A 19,240-nucleotide genomic window follows, 5' to 3' on the forward strand; every position below is an offset into this window, starting at 1 on the left:
GCCCTTGAAAATATTTATAGATACATCCACCTCAGGACATTCTCCTTCATGTTGAAACACCTCACTTTGCTATCTGAGTGGTACCTACGCTTTCCCCATCCTTGTCCCCACCCTTAAGCACATTCTACTTTATTAGTGTCCTATTTAAAACATGGCACCCAGAACTCCAAATGTATTCTGACAGCTAATTGCAGGGTGTTTAGCTTCCTTATTCTGGGCACCAAAATTCTGTTAATATAATTCAAGAGCGTGTTAAGTTTTTCCAACAACCTTGACATAGAGTTAACTCACGTTGGACACATGACTTGTTGACAGTCACCCACTCCTCAAAACATACACATAGCTCGTTTCTCACATGAATGCTGCCAAGGTTAGCCTTCAACTAAGCATTTGGTTTTTTGAAGCTGTATCTACTGGTTTTGTTCTTATCCCTGTACAGTTCCATCTTAAATGGTTTTTGTCCCGTTATTCTAGTCTATTGATATAACACTGAATTTTTATGCCTTTTCAGAAAAATTATGGTTATTTGTCTTCCTAAGTTTTTTTTTAATCATCCAAAGACTTACTAGAAGCTATTGCTGAGAGACGTCTAAAGGGCAAAGGACAGGTCTCTATAACATGCCCCTGAAAATCGCTTCAGGTTGACGTGAATTTATTAACCAGTAATCCTTAAAGTTGATTAACCATCTGTGAACTCATATGACCATGCTATCATGTCACCCACATTTATCTATCCTTCCTCAAGGTTATCAAGAAAGGCTAAAACTAAGATACATCATATGTGTCCTCTCCAATCTGTCAGCCTAGAAACCCTGCCGAAGGAATGAAATGAGGTTAGCTTGCCATGAATTTTTCTAAGAGACCCCCAACTGGTACTTAATGATGTTATTTATCTTCTCTAAATAGTCCTGTGGCATCTGAATAATTTCTGCTAAATTTTTACCAAGGGTCAGCATCAAGCATGGCCGTCTCAAGTTTCCTTTCTCATTTTGAAATTGGGACATTTGCTTATCTCTGGTCTTCTGATTCCATTTCTATTCTCTGTGATTTCTTAAACATTATGAACAGAAGCAATCCACATGCTCTTTCAGGATGTAATTAGTTTGCAACTGGATACTTGAACTCATTTGAAGCGTCCTGATATGCCCTTTCTATCGACTCTCCTATCGACGTTTATTACACCTTGCTTTTCAAATACGAGCATCGTTCTCCTTCCTGAAGGATCTGGAAACAGGATATGAGGAGATTATTGTCACCTCCTCCCTCTCTAATAGTTGTTCAAAGACTGTAGCAAGAGCATTCCACAAAGACTGGCCTTACTGTCTGCAAAGAGTTTGGACTTCAGGTCCAGCTTTGAGGATGGACACAGGTACGCAGAGGGGGAGGCGGGAGATATCTGCCTGGCCTGTCTGATTGGTGGACACAGCCCTGGCACATAGTGGACTGGCAGGGGTGGCAGCCAACCGCCAGGCTCCTTCCTCCCTGACATTTTTCAGGCTCTGCTCTCTTCCCTGAACCAGGACTGTCTTCTTGCCCCTATTTGAATAAACACTGATAATGTATCTCTAAGAATGGCGGAAAGCCTCAGCTTGTTCATCATTCATTCATCCTGGAAATGTTTATTGCATTTCTCCCTTATGTCCAGCCCTGAACCGCTGAATAGGACCAGAGGGTAGAAAAGTCACAGTACTTGCCCCCACCTGCTCACTGTGCACCGGAAGAGAGAGCCCCCCTACTGGATGTTACTGAGCAGGCAGCCGGCCTGGGGAATTCAGGGAAGGAGGGGTCTCATGAGCCTGTTACATGAGGATATGATGACATCTTGTGTTTATGGTCACTTTTAGGAAAAAATTATATTATCATAATGACATTTACCTGGGAAAGAGTGCCCACATTTCATTCCATTATGTTACAGCACCTTTCCAACAATTTAGTATACTATAAACCCAAGACTCAGTGTACTTTAGTTCCTGTACACACTTAAAAGTCATTTCTTGGGGGCCAGCCCTGTGGCCGAGTGGTTAAAGTTCTGCACACTCCACTTCAGTGGCCCAGGTTCACAGGTTCAGATCCCAGGTGCAGACCTACTCCACTCATCAGCCATGCTGTGGAGGCATCCCACATACAAAGTAGAGGAAGATTGGCACAGATGTTAGCTCAGGACTAATCTTCCTCAAGCAAAAAAAAGAGGAAGATTGGCAGTGGATCTTAGCTCAGGGCCAGTCTTCCTCACACACACACATAAAAGTCATTTATAGCATTTCCTTCATTTTGAGTAAGGCTGAGCTGTTTTGAAGGCCCACATATAGTCAACCCATTCTCCAGAAGGGAAGGGTTCTTATTAAAAACTGATGCCTTGTTCCAAGGTTTTCTCTCCAAAGTGCTTTACCTGAAATGCATTTGGGAATTCACTGTATCGAAGGCTTTCCCACACTGTCGTCATGCTGAGGCTTCCATTGAAGGCAGACTGTTTATACAGTGTTCAGACTGCCTTTCCAAATAGATTTGTAGTAACGTGCATTTTTAAAGTCATATCCATTCCATTATTTAGTGTTCTTTTTTGTTGTTTGGGGTTTTTTTGTTTGTACTTTTTTTTTCCTAGCTGATCAGATTACTGACCTACTGTGTAGGTCTGTCCCCATGTACTCCTTATCAGAATCATTTGAAATTATTCTGCTGGCATCTCCTTTGTTCAGAGCCTTGCATCCCTGGTGAATTTTAATCTCCGTGAGTCTCAGATCATAGAACCATGCCCATCTTTCTCCGACTTATTTACAGTATGTTCTGTAAAATGTCTAAGATAGTATTTTGTCATTCCCAAAGTTCTCTTCCTTCACTCTTACACATTCTGAAACCACATGGTCTGTTTTGGCTTCTGTATCCCCTTGGTTAACACCCTCATCACCCCAAGGTCCCAAATGTGCAATGGTAAAAGTGGTCCCAATTCTATATCTTATTCCTGACATGCACTCAAATACAGAGTTCTCTCAACACACTCACAAGGTCTCTCCCACACACCCCTCTTTCTGCCTCCTCACGCACTGTCTTCTTTAGGCCCTTACCGTCATGGCCTGGCCCCGAAGAGCTGCACACTGCCTGTGTTCCCTGCCTCCAGTCTGCTGTTCCTCCTGCCTTCTTTCCGAGGCACCTAGCTGATTGTGTCATACTATTACTTAAGAACTTTCAGTAGCTTTCCGCTCCCTACCCAGTGATAATCAGACTTCCTACCATGGGAAAGAGAGTCTTCCACAATCTGGCCCTAGCGACCTTCCCAACTTCCCTTTCCGAGTCTGCCTTATATCTCAGACACTCCAACTCACTCTCTGTATTGCGGGTACAGCATGCACTTCCACCCCGCCATTCTTCAGTGTGTCCTTTGCCTTCTCTGCAATGCCTCCCGCCCTCCTAAGGCAGAGTGGGCACTGGCTCCAAGGAGGGATTTGTGAGGGGCCAGATGTAGGCCGTGTACACCAAAGGTGCCATTTTTCCCTGGAGTAATATGTAGATGGGATGGAGGGTTTTCCCAAGATGTGTCCTAGCTGTCAGCTGCTTCCCTGCCACCACACAAAGGGACATCGATGGAGCAGTTTCAAAATCCTCAACTGAAGAGGCTTCCCACAGGCCCATGGAAGGGCCAAAGACCTCAGGTGCTGGGTTATTGTCATTTCCAGTTGATGAGCATGAGCTCAGTGATCTATTCGAAAAGAACAGAGTTCTGGGAAGTAGAGCCAACTACCTAGATGGTGTTCAGAAATCAAGTTTGGCTGTTGTTTGGGACACCCTCTATGTGCTGGCTGCTGTAACAGAGTACAGTATCATGTTTAATTTTCAGAACAGCATTCTGAGGTAAGTATTACCCCCTTTTACAGATGAGGAGCTAGACTCGGATAGGCCAAAGCTACTCTCTTAAGATCATACGCCACGCGCCCTCGCCCCTGTCCCCCCACAGCAAATGCTGCCTGTCTTCCATTGCTTTGAACGAAGGATGGACCATGTGCCCTAACGCCCATGTATAACGTGTGAGGGAAATGGGACCAGAGATAACGGGCATTTATGTGTTTGAGAGAAGCAAGAAAAGTCCCAGAGAGGTTAGGAAATTCTTTTTTTTTTAATTTCTGGAGAACTGTATGTATTTTTTTCAGAAAGAGGTACCTAATATAACCACATGTGATCTTCCCACAATCCTACGAGGTAGGCAAGGCAGGCAGGTGAGGAGTCTGAGGATTGGACAATAAAATGAATTACCCAAGGTCGCCCAACCTAGGAGGAAGGAGCCGGGCTGGGACAAGAACCCAGGTCTTCTGACTGTAGTGTTCTTTCTACTCTACCGCAGGTGTAACGTGGAGAAGGTGCCCAGTAATTCTCAGTTGGAAATAGAAGGAAACAGGTCAGGATCTGTCTTGTATTCCCGTGTCTCTAAATACAGGTATCCCTTGGTACACCAAACAGATCAATCTCTAAACAGTGGGCCTTTGGAAGCAAATTTCTCCAGTCGCCTCCTGATCCACCCCTACTTGGAGTGTGAGATGGAGGCACAGAGATTCTAAAACACCTGTCACGGCTTTTGAAGTTGTTTGTGCTGTGTTTTAATTTGGATGTGTCCATTCTGTAAATGCACTTCTTACAAAGGCGTCGGCAGCCACCAGCCTACCTGCATCCCTGGGAGATGGGTTTCTGTTGCTTCCCCCTCCCTTCCAGCGCAGCTTCTGTCTTATATCCCTCCAGCCGCTTAACTTTGTGCTGTCTTGGTTTCGAAGCTTCATGAAAAGCACCTACGGTGCCTGGATCTCCTGCAGTACATGAAGAAGCGTGCACATGCACGCGGTGTCTGACATTCTGGAGTTAATTACGGCCGTGCGGAGGGTTTGCACACTGGGTTCAGTTCAGGGCGTGACTTCTGGGCCTCCCTGTCACGTATGGCTCGAAGTGTCGTAAGCCAGTCTGTTTAACCTTTGTGTGCCTCTGCTTCTCTTGAGTGGAAAGCAGACATTCGTTTCTCCTAGAGATTTTGTGAGAATGAGATGATATTTGAGAAAGAGTCATCATTAATATACTGAAAAGAACATTTCTTTGCCCCTTTGCCAGCCTGTACTTTTTAAAAATAGCACTACAATACTTGACCATCCGTATTCCACTTTTGTCAGTTGACCCAACAGCATCTTTTATGACAATTTCCCCCGTCTAGTATAGGATCCAATCTAGGGCCTGGAGGAACAAGAATTGAAGCTGTATCCTGTATTTTAGGGTGAATACCATCACCAGTTGTGGCATTCCCTTTAAATAAGGAGATTAAAAGCGGGAGTGACTTGCACCTACCCATATCTGTGTGGAGATGAAACTGCTGGGCAAGATCGTCCACTTTTGACATTTCTTATTGATGTTCAATAAACAGTTATCAATCCCAAAAGCCAGACACACATACATAGTGTGTCCAGAGAGACATCAAGACTTGTATTTTGTTTTTGCTATTATGAGAAAGAACTCAATCTGGATTCAAATTTTGGGATTGAAACAAACATTTGATTAGTTTGAGTTTTAAATACTGAAGCAACTTGGGTAAATGCTTCCACTGCCATGACGTAGAAAGGAGGCTTTATCGTCTAAATGGTGTGATGTAGGCTGAACACTCACCTGGTTAACGAGGACAGGCATGAGCTCTTTTACCCCTCTTCCTCTCTTCCACCATGAAAAGGGGATTAATAACAACTTCAAAGGGTATTACAAGCCCCCAGTGTCATGCCTGGGCTTTTTGAGGAGACGATATGACTGTATGCAGGTAGGACCTAGATAAATCCATTTTTACTGAAGACACGTGTAAACTGTAATTTCCAGAGTCATAGAAGAGGCTTGACATTTGCTTCCTCAGGATTTTTTGAGTCTGTCTGGTCCCTTACTGTCACGTATGCTTCCTTTCCCCAGAAGCCCAAGTTTACAATGTAGTGTTCAAAGGTTGCTTTATGGTGAATAATTTTTTAATTCTTTTTGTAAATCCCTTTATGTGGTCAAAAGCACTGAGCATTTTCTATGTGTCAGTCTCTGTGCAAGTAATGAGAAGAGAAAAAAGAATATATAAGACAGAAGGCCTTACAACATAGTTGGAAAGAACTATATAAGGGAATAATGCAGGTACATAGTATGAATAAAGTGTCTGTAGAGGTGGAATGGGAGGAGTGGGGAAAGCTAAGCTGGGTGGCTGGTGGGTGGAGTAGGAATTCCCCAAGTAGCCCAGGGCAGGGAGGGAGGAGTGGACGAGGCAAAGGTCTTTAGTGCCGTGTGTGTAGGCAGCCATGGAGATGTGGAAGACAGGACCCCCTCTGGAGACCACGTGCATCTCAGTATAACTGGGTCACCGGGTACAAGGGGAGAGGGGCATCCATTGGACATGGCGGTGAGTATGAAGACAAGAGGATAAATACTTGGAGGTGTGATTGACAAGACTAAGGGGCAGAGTGGATGTGAGAGGAGGAGGAGAATTTAAAGATAACTCTTGGATCTCTGTCCTGAATGGTAAGTGAATGTGGTGCCATTTACAGAAATGCAAGTGAAAAGAAAGGTGGCAGGTATAGGGGCCTGGTGGGTCTGTATGAGTGTGAGTGTGCATGTGTAGCTACCCAGCCCCACCTACTCCATCCCAGGAAATCTAAATTCTCTCCATGGCTATTAACAGCCCTTGACGTTGTGATTATGTTGTTAGTATTGACTATCCCTTCAGGACAAGCCAAGAAACTGTTTGCGACAAAATTTATTTTTAGCAACCTTGGCACTAGACCTTGCGTGTTTCTTTAAATGGAGGAGGGAGGCTGTGACTATGGATCTCAGGCCCAAGCACCTTTGCATTTAATCGCTTTAATTAGATTACAGAGAATTTGCCGCGAAGTGGCAGTGTGACCGAGTGGGCACACTTGTAGAAAATCTTCGTTCTAGGTGAAGAGCCTTTCTTCACTTAGTCTCTGTCTTGGATCCTTTGGGCCCCACATCAGGGCTGACGGTTCATTTGTGTAGTAGCAGCTTGGTGATGCCAGAGCCTCACGTATTGTCCCCGATGACACTTGCCAGAGTGTGGTCCTCAGACTCGAGTCCTGTAGCTTCGTGGAGAATTCCCAGTGCAGTTAGAGGCTCTGGGAAATTCTGCTGTAAAAGTAACTGTGTTTAACCCAGTGTTTCCCAAACTTGTTTGACCAATGAACCCCGTTTTCAGGGAACGCTGTTAACAATCCATTAAACTCATGTTCCATGGAGCACACTAGGAAATAATGACTCAGAGCTCAGAAGTTGCACTTCGTCGAGAGAGAATCGGCTCATGGCAATATGGATTCCAGTACTTTATCGTGTCCTCATTACAAATGTTGGTACTTTCAGATGTTAACTAGAAGAGGCTGCTTTGACTCCTGGTGACTTGAGACTTATTTGGGGTGCTCAGCCAGTTATACCCACATACAGCAGGTGGGCAGCCCACAGATAAACTTGGTCAGTCTGCTTTCCGAGGCACAGAAGGCCTCCCCGAGGCTTCCAGCGTCAGCCTGGCCCCGGAGCCCGGGGTCTCTGCCTCTCACAGCCCCAGGACAATACCGGCGTAAATGACCTCTCTCTGAGGGAGAGGAGGCAGTCCCAGCTGGAAGTAACAAAACTGATTTTCTTACAGGGCTGATAAACAGTCTTCAAAACCACTCTAAAGGGTTTTGATCAAAAATGGATTGCTCTGAAGGATGGCAGCTATTTGGGCATAGATGTTCTTGTACGTTCATGGGAATGAAGCTGCCTCCCTACTTTGGAATCACGCCTCACGTCTTCCTTAAGAATTTACTACAACGGCCTCTGTAGGAAAAAGCAGTGCTCTGAGGAGCCTGCTACGACACACCCCTTTAACAAAGTGACCTTTGGGATTCCCACTGAGGTGGAGAGGCCTTTGATTTTGTTTTCCTGCAGAAGCTTTGTGCCTTTGAGTCTGGTCACTCAGGGGAAGATCAAAGGCAGGATATTCAGTGGAAGGGAGAGGGGTCCTTACCTTTGACGGGAAGACATCCTCTGAGTCACCAGGTCAACAAGATGAGGTGACGAAAGCTGGCCCAATGGCTGACTGAGGAAGCAGCAGCCTGTTTTGCTGTCACATTTGGACAGATGGACAGTTAGAATTCTATATGTGTACCTGCTATTACGAAAGGTCAAGTGAGAAAAAGAGAAGAAACTCAATGTCCTGAGTCAGTATTTCTACAAAGTCAAGTGATAGATGGTAAGTCTTCTCAAATGCATCCTGAAAAGGCCTGTCTAAATAAACAGATAAATAATACTCTCTGGATCTCATGTCCTGATGAGCACCTGTGATTTGCAGTAACAAGTTCAGTGAGAGAATTCTGAAGGAATAAATAGGCACTTTATACAGTAGCTTCTGAGGGTTGCAAAATATTGAAATTTTATGGAATTGTTCTGTTATTCTGTTCTCTTTATTTGGCTTTGTATGGTAGAGTTAAAAGGTACCAATTGGTGAACTGTACTGTTTATGATCATATAAATAAAGGTCAGTCATATGCCCCTTAGACAACATTTCTCTGGGAAAATCAAATTAGATTTTTGACTTATAGTTCAAAGAAGGTAACGCAATAAAAGTATTTGAGACCTACTTTACTTAAGGGCAATAATACAGTTCCAAATTACACTGGATTGTAAATCTTCATTTTGTTGAAGAAGAGTACATTATCATTAATGTTTATGCTCTGGCATATCTCCTTTTGGTTCTTAGTTTGCCTTTTTAAAAACCTAGCTGAAGTTGTACTGCATTTATAATTTGATATCCTGTGTGTTTTGTTTTGTTTTTTTACTGAATGTCATATACAAAGCATTTTCCCGTTCTTTAAGGCACATAATTTTAAAATACATAGTTGTAGACTGTGTCACATTCCAGTATTTGTCCCTTCCCCAATTGTTAAACATTTTGGCTGCTTTAAATTATTTAGTTGTTTTAAATAATGTTGTGATGAACATCTTTATAAATAAATATATATCTTTATATTTCAGCCTAGAGTAGATTACTGAAAGTAAAACCATCCCTCCGAGTGTGATTGTATTTAAGACTGTTGATAAAGTCTTGGTACTTTTCCTCTTGAGCTGAGCCAGCCCCTTACCGTCCCCTAGCATCAGGGCATTTATCTTGCATTAACCTGATGTAACCTTATTTTTGTGGATAACTCGGGCACATTATATATCTACAGTCCTTAATGTGACCCTTGGGGTGATTTTTAACAGCTCCCAATTCCGCTACCAAAAGCAAGTCTACCGCCATGCTGTTCTGTTCTGCTGTTACCCCATCTGAGTTTCAAGAGGCTGGGAGGTCGGATTCCTACGCTTGTTAGGAATTAGCGGTCAGTACTTACTAAGACTCAGATGGGAGAGCTCATCATGAATACGGAGGGCAGGTGCCTCTGACACCTATGTCATGACTGGCTGAGGTTTTGGAGGACTCTCTGGATAAGTAGGGTGTTACTCCAGTCTAAGTGCATTTTTAAATGGTATGTATTCAACCTCACGGGAATCTGATCCAGAAAAGAAGCAGCATGCTGTCACCTGCTGCCCTCCAATGCTGACCAATTTTTATAGTTTTCTTCCCAAATGATTTCCCGTGCTTGATTCCTTTAGCAATGTGATAGCTTTTCCGTAAAACCCCTCCAACTCCAAGAGGGTATTCTACATCATGACATTATTTTCTTTTGGAGGCAAGATAGCCACATTTTTACATTCCTTAACTGGTATAAACAAAACCTGTTTCAGCTTTAGTTAAGATTTTTTTCAGGAGTATCCATTAGGAATTCTTGTCAACAGATCAGCTCGGGCAGGTGGAAAGAAAAATCATAAAGCAGCCAAGAAAGAAAAAAAAAAACCAGACTGTCACTCAATAGCCTATCTTCTTGGTTTGGGCTTGTTGGAAAGGCGTAATAGCCAGCCTTTTCAAGGAGCAGTTTCTTAGTTAGCATTTCAGTCTTCTGCTTGCTTCCAACTGTAGTACTAAAATGCAATCAAAGATAAAGCTGATATTTATGTAATATTTATAATGTATGCAGTGACCATTTGAGAGTTGTAGTAGTATAGATGTAAAATTATTGCAGTTTGCTTTGCGGAGGTAATGGGACAGAAATTGGTTCCCAGATGAAGCACAGCAAAGTAAATCTCAATTGTGTGTGTGCATATGTGTGTGTGTACACGTATAAGCTCTACATGTAGCATTTGCAAATCGCCGTTTACAGTGGCACATGGGGCTTTTCCATCTCACACACCATGACATCATGGCCATGTGTCCCTGTGCCCATTCACCAGTATGGAGAGGAAATGTGTTTGCCCACCAGCACCTGTAAACTCTATGTAGTGCACTATGTTCCCTTAAATTTGTATTTTAGGTTCCCCTCCTCCCCCTATGACATCCTCCCCCTCTAAGACATCCCGTGTCTTCTCGGGGTCCCATTTCTTATTCTGTGTTAGGTCGTTGTACAAAATAGATCTGAATAGTGGAATCCTCTTTTGGAGGAGGGGAGCAGTATCACTTTTGTCATGGGAAGCAGCCCACTTAGAGGTAACAGTTCATACTTAGGCCTTAAATTGTGTAAAGTGACATAATGGAAAATACCTTGGGGGTAGGATAAGTATTTCAACAGAAACAGAACACCTTCTGCAAACCATTGTACAATTAGTCTATTGTTCTGTACTTAAAAAAGAAAAAAGGAAAAAAACCTGGCACTAAGAAAAAAAAAAACCCAGCATTTGAAAAGGTATGTTGAAAAAGCCTTTGCTCAGCTTAAGTTTGAGAAAGAAATGCCAGGAATTCAAAACTCTTATCAGCCTGCTTCGCTTCCCCTTTTTTTTATTTACTTTTTTTTTTAAAACCTTTAATGTAGGAAGAAGTAAGTTACTGTAGTGATCCATTAGCAAATGGTCCTGCTATCCCGATGGTTCTATAGGTTATGTAGAAGCTGGACGTCTTCCAGGACCTCCTGACATTTCCTGCCCAGGCTGGCCTTCAGAGCCATTGCCTCTGAAAGGGATGGAGGAGGGGTTTTACTGCCTTGTAAATATTCCCACCCTGTGTGGAGGAGAGAAGAAACAACATACACAGAATGAAGTTATGAGCAGCGAGGTACCAAGAGGTAGCTTAATACTGAGGAGGATTTCTTCCATTTTTGTGGAAGATAGATTCTTGATCCTGGATAAATAATGAAGTATTTGAAGAGAAAAGGATAGAGAACCTTCCAGCCATAGAGTGAGAGGTGGGTCAAGGCTGGAAACTTAGAATTAGTTAAAAAGGGGAAATTGGCGATGGTACGAGGAGGTACGCAGGACAAAGGCTATTCTGACCAGAAGAATCAGGTCAACAGTACAAATTCAGTTTGCAAAGAATGAGCTGAGGAGAGCTTTGAAAGCCAGCCTAAGGTGTTTGAGTGACGCTGGTGCCAACACAGCCACAAGAAGACTTCCTTAGATCACTTCCAGGTCCTTCTCTAGCTCATGTCCTCTGGTCTGAGGAGGGGAAAAAGGCAGAAGGGTAGGAATATTAGTCGAGTGAGCCTTTATTTTTGAAACAGAATAAATTTGTCTCATTTTACACTGTTGGTCATAAGTCTCAGAACATTCAGCCCTCTCCTTCAGGAGCACAGATAACTCTGGATTGTCTCCTTATAGGGTCTAGAGTTTCTGTGACCTAACTGAGGACAGGACATCAGACCAAGGTTGTTTTAGCCATTTTGCCCCTGTTAGAAAGAGGTTTATCACACTCTGGGTGCAATCCACTTATTTCTTTCAAGAGCACAGTTGAAATAAAGAATTGTGTCCATCACAGGTGTACAAAGCAAAGATGTGCTGGTCATTCCTCAATAGGAAAGTGACACCATCTGTTGGCATTGTAGGAAATGGCACTATGATGATGTCACTGAGGGTCAGCTGTCAAATCCAAGATTACCAAGACGTCTTTTTGATCTTTGCTAGGTTGTAAAGAATGCTAATTATAAAGAAGTCTCTGATAGGAAAACTAATGTCTATAAATTCCTGTCAGTGCCTTTCAGATGTTCATTTTCAATCAGGTAAAATGTTTGCGTATATAAATCTCAGAATGGTAGAAAAAGAATCGACCAGATATTGTGGCCCTATGTTGAAGGTGATAGGAAATAAAATAGTTGTTGTCACGTACTGTGTGGTATAATTTATGGAGGTACAAACGCATTTCTCCACCTGGAGGGGGGAGGGTAGGAGTGGATGTGAGGGTGAGAGAACACCTTAGTTCTTGCCACCATCATCTAAAAACCCAATTCCCTATTAAACTGTGGTCCTCGTAAACCTCTTGTGTTCACCCCTGATTTTAGTATTCATGAGGTCTATATATGCATTAAAAAATAAAATAAAACACAACAGTCACCCAGTATAACAGAAAAACTCACCCATCCCTTTGACAGAGGATTTTCGGCTAATTTATGCAGGCCCCTTTGCACTTCAGCCTGTTCCCCACCGGTTGCTAGGCAACCATTTGAGTTACTGCGCATGCCTTTTTTATGATAACTGTCATTATGATTATTTTTTAATTATACAACTGGGACTCTGGATTAAAACAGCAGATTGTCACTCATTCTTTTCCACTGCTTCTAGCATTCTCTCACATGCCTAGAATCACCTTCTGAAATTTACATGGCAGTGACTTATATATATATATATATATTTTTTTTTAATATATTTCTGGCTTCACAAAGGAAGTCATGATGGCATCATAAGGGAAGCGAGATTTTTGTGAAAAATGACTGTACCATACCCCACAGCTGCTATTGATCTGGGTAGGCCAGGTCAGATAGGAGGGTCTTGAACCTAAATTATGAAAATCTTTGTTCCTTTAACCATGTCTGCTTCTAATATTAAGTGATGTTAAAAGCTTATATCGTTTTATTGCCTGTTTTGTCAAAATTACAAAATGCTAAGCAGTTGTTGCTATTAAATCTGCTTTCAAATAAAGCTACAATAAATTTGGGGGAGGGTGCAGCAGGAATCTAAGCAACATGAGGCACCCACACTTGCTAAATGTTTGTTCTTTTCTGCCCAAATTGCTCCACACAAGCAGAAGTGCAGTTAGGCATGATGAAGGAGTTCCTGTGGCAAATAGTCATAAAGGTGTGTGTGGTTCACGGGGTGCAAAATACCCTAAAAGGAGTAAGACTGAAAAGATAAGACAGTCACTAGGTACATACAAAAGCTTTTCATCTGAGTTTCCAGAATATATTCTAACATATCATTTTCTAAATGTAAAGTAAATTTGAAGACAAAGGAGTATGGAAGTAAAGTCTCTGTTGTTTCTGGTTTTTTTTTTTACCAACTCAATTATTATTCATTAAAAATGGAATTTTTGGTTGAATAGGATATTTTAAATATTTCGATCAAAATGAAGAGATGTGTTTGCTCTGATAGAGAAATCCTCAGTGGACTTCCCAAATCATACATATGACAGAAGTGGGGACCTAATGGTATTTTGATGTGATTTTGAAGTTAGCACAAGGGGCGTTAATTAATCTCCAGTAGAGTTGTGGAGTTTTCCTTGATTTAAAGAGCCGCGTGTCTATATGCATGGGATGCCAATTTGCTTTTCCGGCATTCTCTGAAATAGAATGAAACCTTTCCTTAGTAGTGCATGATCTGTTATGTTTCTGTTTGTTTCCTCCACCCTGCAGTTCAGGGCGACAGCTCAGTGAAGTCTTCATTCAGTTACCTTCAAGGAAAGAATTACCAGAATACTATGAATTAATTAGGAAGCCGGTGGATTTCAAAAAAATAAAGGTAGTTATTTTGTTTACAAACTTTATTTTAAGTAAAGGAGAAGTTAAATTCATTGAAATGATTCTCGTCAGGACTTGGCAGTGGCATCTTGTCTGATCACCACTGACAGCCATCCAGGGCTTGTCACCAAAAAGGTTGGGGTGTCCTTGTGCCTTTACATGTGTGTTATTTAAGCATTATGCTGCGAGCTCATATTGTATTATATTGCATTTTATTTAAGGTTTCAGATTCCCTTTCCCCACTGCACTTCCTGTTTCCCACTGCATTCTCCTTCCTCCCCCTTACAAGAAGGAATACTGGTGGGAGGGTGGTCTGTGTGATTGGCACCCCCTGGAGTTGGGCAGGCCCACATCCCTGGCGGGGCTGTGTGCTGAGAAGACAAAGGGAAAATGGGGCTTTGTTTACCCAGTAATGATTGTTGCATTTCTCTCCCTCTTCTTTATTTCATCCAAAATTTCCATTAGGAAAGAATTCGTAATCATAAATACCGGAGCCTGGGCGACCTGGAGAAAGATGTCATGCTTCTCTGTCACAATGCTCAGACATTCAACTTGGAGGGATCCCAGGTCTGTCTTCAGTTGTCTGAAAAAGATTTAACCTTAAATGTGCTTATGTTCTGTTACGTAAAATATTTCACTTTCTACCGTTTGAACCGTTGGTAGTAACCTGGCAGTAGAAAAATGAAAAATAAAATCCTTTATTCCCTGCTACCTACGTAAGGAAATTGAGGGTTTGGCGTTTTCAACTTAATGCCGGCTCCTTTGTACCATAGCTGTGCTAGCTCCTACTTGAGCTTCCCTTAAAGCCTTGGCTTCTAATTAGAGGAAGAATTCAAGTAAATCACTTAATGTAATGCTTAAAGGCTAGAGGTACAGGTTTTGCTTTCATCGAGATTGTGTATTTGATTATATTGACCTTCATTTTTCTGATTGTAACCTTGCCTCAGGAGTTGAAACTGCTATGATTTAAGACAAAAAAAAAATATAGAGAGAAAATAACCATTGCCTCTAATTGCATATAAAAAATGCCTTATATTAGGCCAATTGCAATTCTCTTTACTCCTCTTCTCCATAGTTGGCAAGTCTAAGAGTATATGAGTAAGTGACACTGAATTTATTAAAATAACTTGCACTTAATTACACCTCAATTCCACTCACGTTTTGTATGAACACCCTTTTTCCTATCTGTATTTCTGGCCTAATGCTCTCCCACCTGTGAAGAAGAAGGAACGAGAAGAGAGGTCCATGCGTCTGCCGACCAAGGCGTGTCCAGCCACCATTCAATTCCTTAAGCCTCTTTCCTGATCTTGCTTTTTCACCTTCTGTCAATGCCAATCACTAAATTGGAGAACATGGGAATCCTCAGGATGTGCCTTGAACAGACTGTGTATTTCCAGGTTTAATGGTTAATAGTAGTGTGATTTTGACCAAAATAATAGGTCTTGAAAGCAATCCTTCTGTTTTTAAGACACTCTTCAAAGAAAGTTAAGAGAAAAACCAGGACATAGAGAAGAAGTGCAGGAGTCAACAAGGAAGTCTTTTGCGAATGACCATTCAAAGTCTCTGGGTAGATTTTTGGGTTCTTTATACTACAATGGCAACATTGTGATATGCTTCCAGTCCCACGACCTCCCTGTCTGCCCACAGTCGCTGTCTCACACCTCAAATGTGGTGACAAATGGCCTCTTGGCTGGCTTCCCTCCCAGCCCATCCTGGATACTAGTTTATCTTTCTCTAAACACCTTCTCACCCTGTCTATCTACTGCCTACCAAGCTTAGAGGTACCCCATGTACTATTAAATTCTAGAATGAATTTCATGTCTGTAGGCTGCTTTCTAAAGTTGTACCCTACCCTACCCTGCCTCATTTAGCTTCATTCTCTGCTGTTCCTCAACCTAAACAGTTGCTCGTTCAGTCTGACTGGTCCCGTAAACACCTGGTTGCCTGAACACACATGGCGTTGTAACAAATAACACGGACAGAGCCTGTGTACCCTTTATAGCATCGCAAGATAGTCACGTGTTTTGTAACACGGTCCAGTGTCATAACCAGGAAATTGACATTGGTGCAATTACTTGCATCGTTTTTATTCCTGCCTTCCCTCCTTTCTTACTTTCTCTCCTTTCTCTTGCCTGATGGAACCCTCCTCACCTTTAAGACCCAGCTCAACTCTGATGTCTCTGGTAAATTCTTACCACAAGGACCCCGTTGATCACAGTGTTCTCTCCCTGGTCCTTGTTCTATTGTACTGTATTATTTGGTGTTTACCACAAGTTGCGCAGTCACTTTCTTGAGTGTGTGGCTCATCTTTGCAATAAAGGAATGTGTTCCTAGAGCAAGGATCATTTTTTTCTGTTTTTAATTTTTTATTTACTTGTAGTAAAACATAAAATTTGTCATCTTAATTATTTTTAAGTTTACAGTTTAGTAGTGTTAAATATATTCTTATTGTTGTGCAACAGATCTCCAGAACTCTTTCATCTTGTAAAACTGACACTATACCCAGTAAACAACAACTCCCCATCTCCCCGGCGCCCTGCCAATTCCCATTCTACTTTCTATTTCTGTGAATTTGACTACTTTAGATACCCCATAGAAGTGAATCACACAGTTTTTGTCTTCTTCTGACTGGGCTGTTATTTCACTTAGCATAATGTCCTCAAGGTTCATCTATGTTATAGCATGTGACAGGATTTCCCTCCTTTTTAAGGCTGTATAATATTCCTTGGTGTGTATATTCTGCATTGTGTTCATCCATCCATCAGTTATGGACATTTTGGATTGCTTCCACCTCTTGGCCATTGTGAGTAATGCTGCTGTAAACATGGGTGTGGAAATCTCTCTTCAAGACCCTGATTTCAGTTGTTTTGGATATATACCCAGAAGTGGGAGTGCTGGATTGTATGGTACTCCTATTTTTAATTTTTTGAGAAAAAGAACCATTTTTGAACTTTGTATTTCTCTCAGCAACTACACAGGGCTATGCCTAGGTGTGTGCACACACTAAAAATAAAGTATTGATTGGAATAGTATTGTCTGGTACTGATAAACTCAGTAATAAAGAATAGCTTCCATTTTGTTAGGGGAATTGCATTTTAAAGAAGATTGGTTCACCAAACCACTTGATAGAACAATTCAAATAAGAAATGTAGTTTTTCAAATAGCATTTTTGTTGTCAAAGATGGGAGGATGTCTTATGGAAATCCACCCTTCTCTCCCAAGTGCATGCACGCACACACTCACGCACACACATACACACACACTGAAGTTATTTCAACTGCATATGGACTTTTTCCTATAAGAATATGTGTGTCTGTATTTGAGTTTGGTGTTTTCCTGTAGGCCTAAAAGCTAATGTTGACGTTTCTACTAAAATTCATGTGAAATAAAGTTAGCGTGTTGCATAACAAAGAGAAGAGCACACTGCAATTGTGAATCTTGGGCCCTCAGCTTGCAGTTTTTAACAGGTGCCGCTTTGACCCTTTAGATCTATGAAGACTCCATCGTCTTACAGTCAGTGTTTAAGAGTGCTCGGCAGAAAATTGCCAAAGAGGAAGAGAGTGAGGACGAAAGCAATGAAGAGGAGGAAGAGGAAGATGAAGAGGAGTCAGAGTCGGAGGGTAAGCCCAGGCATGTGGTTCCTCCACTTCTTTGCCCCTTGTCACCTGCATAGATGTTTCCACAGATGCTAACAGAACAGACCTTAGAGTCAGGCAGATCTGGATTCCCATCCTTGGTCTCCCGTGTCCTTGCTGGCCAACTTCAGGGGGTGTACTTAACCCCGCTCAAGCTCAGTTTCCTCCTCTGTAAAACAGAGGCAGTAAACATGCTCCCCCCCCCCCCCCCGCCCCACTAAGCATGCAAAAAGCTTAGCATATGGCCAGGCTCCTAGCAAAGGCTCACTGAATGCTGCCTTTGAATATCAGTGTAATAAACATTTTCTCCCAACATGGTTGTTAATATTACCTACCTGTTCTGTAGCACAGTAGCTCTCTAGCCTGAAGGGATTGATAGAGCTTTGATTGTTGGGCTCCACTGCCTGCAGTCTCTGATTCAGTCGCCTGGGGTGGGGCCTGAGAGTCAGCATTTCCAACAAGTTCCTGGGGGATACGGATGCTGCTGGGCCCAGGACCACACTCTGAGAATCACCACTTTAGAAAATAATGGTCAAACTGAGTTGAAACTGTGGTCCATCATGGAGCAGATACTGATCCTGTCTTTATTTAAAATTTTGATATTTTTTTCATCACGGATTGTTTTTGCATTAATTTTGAGTTTTTAAAATATTTCTTTAGAATATCATTTGTCTCGATTGCCAAGTTTTGGTGCCCTCTCACATTTGGTACCCAAGGCAAGTACCTCCCTTATCTTTCCCTAGGCCCAGCCCTGGTTGCTAACCCTAATATTTCAGAGGTTAAGTCTGCCTTCAAAAGTCTAAAATTTCTTCTTACCTAATTATGTTTTCACCCCATAACTCTTCTCAAAGTAATAAATCCCAGTAGTTTATGGTCTGCTATGTAAAACAGCACAGATATGCTTTAAAATTTTTTATTAGATTTGTTCCTAATTATATTCTTAGTACAGACAACTTGGAAAATATTTTTTTAAGAAAGGAAAATTTGTGTAATTCCATTACCCAATATACACTTAACATTTTGAGACGTTGCCTTCCAGTTTTTTTCCTGTACATAAATATTTTGTTTATAAAAGTATAGCACATTGTTTTGTAGCATGATTTTTCTATTTATTATGAACATTTTCTCATAGCAATCGGTGTTTCTATACAGCAGTTTATATTAACATTCATTAGTGAATGTACCAAAATGTGTTACTCTCACTCTAAATAATGCTGTCCTGAAAATTCTTACCCATAAGTGACTGCAGACATTTTTAAAACATCTGATGCATACATATTGCCACACAGAACGGAGTTTATGTCTTTGTCAGCAGCCTAGGAGTGTCCGTTTCCCCACACCCACATCTGCTCTCAGTCGTCGTCTTTTTAGTGATTCTGCCTTTTATTTATGAACCTTGTTCAAGTTCACGTGGTTATTCCCTAGTTGTAATAGCCTAGCATTTGATGAATAAGTCTACATTACCTATCTCAGTTAAATATTTCCTTATTTTAGAGCCAGATTTCTAATCTGTTTTCAAACAGCTGCCCTCTTATCCCGTCGATGAGTTCAGTTTCTTTAATCCTTCTTGATACTTGGTGTAATAACTTTCTATTGCTGCGATAACAAATTTCCACAAACTTAGTGGCTTATTACAACACAGTTTATTATCTTGTACTTCCTTAGGTCACAAGTTTGTCATGGGTCTCTTGGGGCCAAAATCAAGGTGTCACCGAGGGGAGAATGCATTTCCTTGTGCATCCTTCTCACGTTGGCATCTCTGACTCTCTCTTCTGCCTCCTCCTCTTCCACTTACTTTTTTTCTCTTGAGGTGTA

General features: G+C 41.8%; 1 protein-coding gene and 1 long non-coding RNA gene across 12 annotated transcripts in view; one reads left to right on the forward strand and one right to left on the reverse strand.

The window, feature by feature from the left end:
* SMARCA2 (SWI/SNF related, matrix associated, actin dependent regulator of chromatin, subfamily a, member 2) overlaps window positions 1-19,240 on the forward strand; it is a 166,771-nt gene that overhangs the window by 138,780 nt on the left and 8,751 nt on the right. For 5 of the 9 annotated variants that reach the window (XM_014735432.3, XM_070248194.1, XM_070248196.1 and 2 more), the window contains exons 29-32: window positions 4,334-4,387; window positions 13,686-13,791; window positions 14,256-14,357; window positions 17,278-17,410. In XM_014735432.3, the coding sequence (XP_014590918.3) occupies window positions 4,334-4,387; window positions 13,686-13,791; window positions 14,256-14,357; window positions 17,278-17,410 (395 nt within the window). The remainder of the gene's footprint in view (window positions 1-4,333; window positions 4,388-13,685; window positions 13,792-14,255; window positions 14,358-17,277; window positions 17,411-19,240) is intronic. The other 4 variants (XM_070248197.1, XM_070248201.1, XM_070248199.1 and 1 more) reach the window with 1 other exon arrangement.
* Window positions 13,796-19,240, reverse strand: part of LOC111770161 (uncharacterized) — a 51,823-nt gene continuing 46,378 nt past the window's right edge. Inside the window, exons 4-6 of one of the 3 annotated variants that reach the window (XR_002803219.2) lie at window positions 17,761-17,941; window positions 15,004-15,128; window positions 13,796-14,373 (exon numbers count right to left, since the gene is read on the reverse strand). This is a non-coding gene — a long non-coding RNA (uncharacterized lncRNA). The remainder of the gene's footprint in view (window positions 14,374-15,003; window positions 15,129-17,760; window positions 17,942-19,240) is intronic. The other 2 variants (XR_011431170.1, XR_011431169.1) reach the window with 2 other exon arrangements.

The sequence above is a fragment of the Equus caballus genome, chromosome 23, assembly GCF_041296265.1.
Source record: "Equus caballus isolate H_3958 breed thoroughbred chromosome 23, TB-T2T, whole genome shotgun sequence".
Lineage (NCBI taxonomy): Eukaryota > Metazoa > Chordata > Mammalia > Perissodactyla > Equidae > Equus > Equus caballus.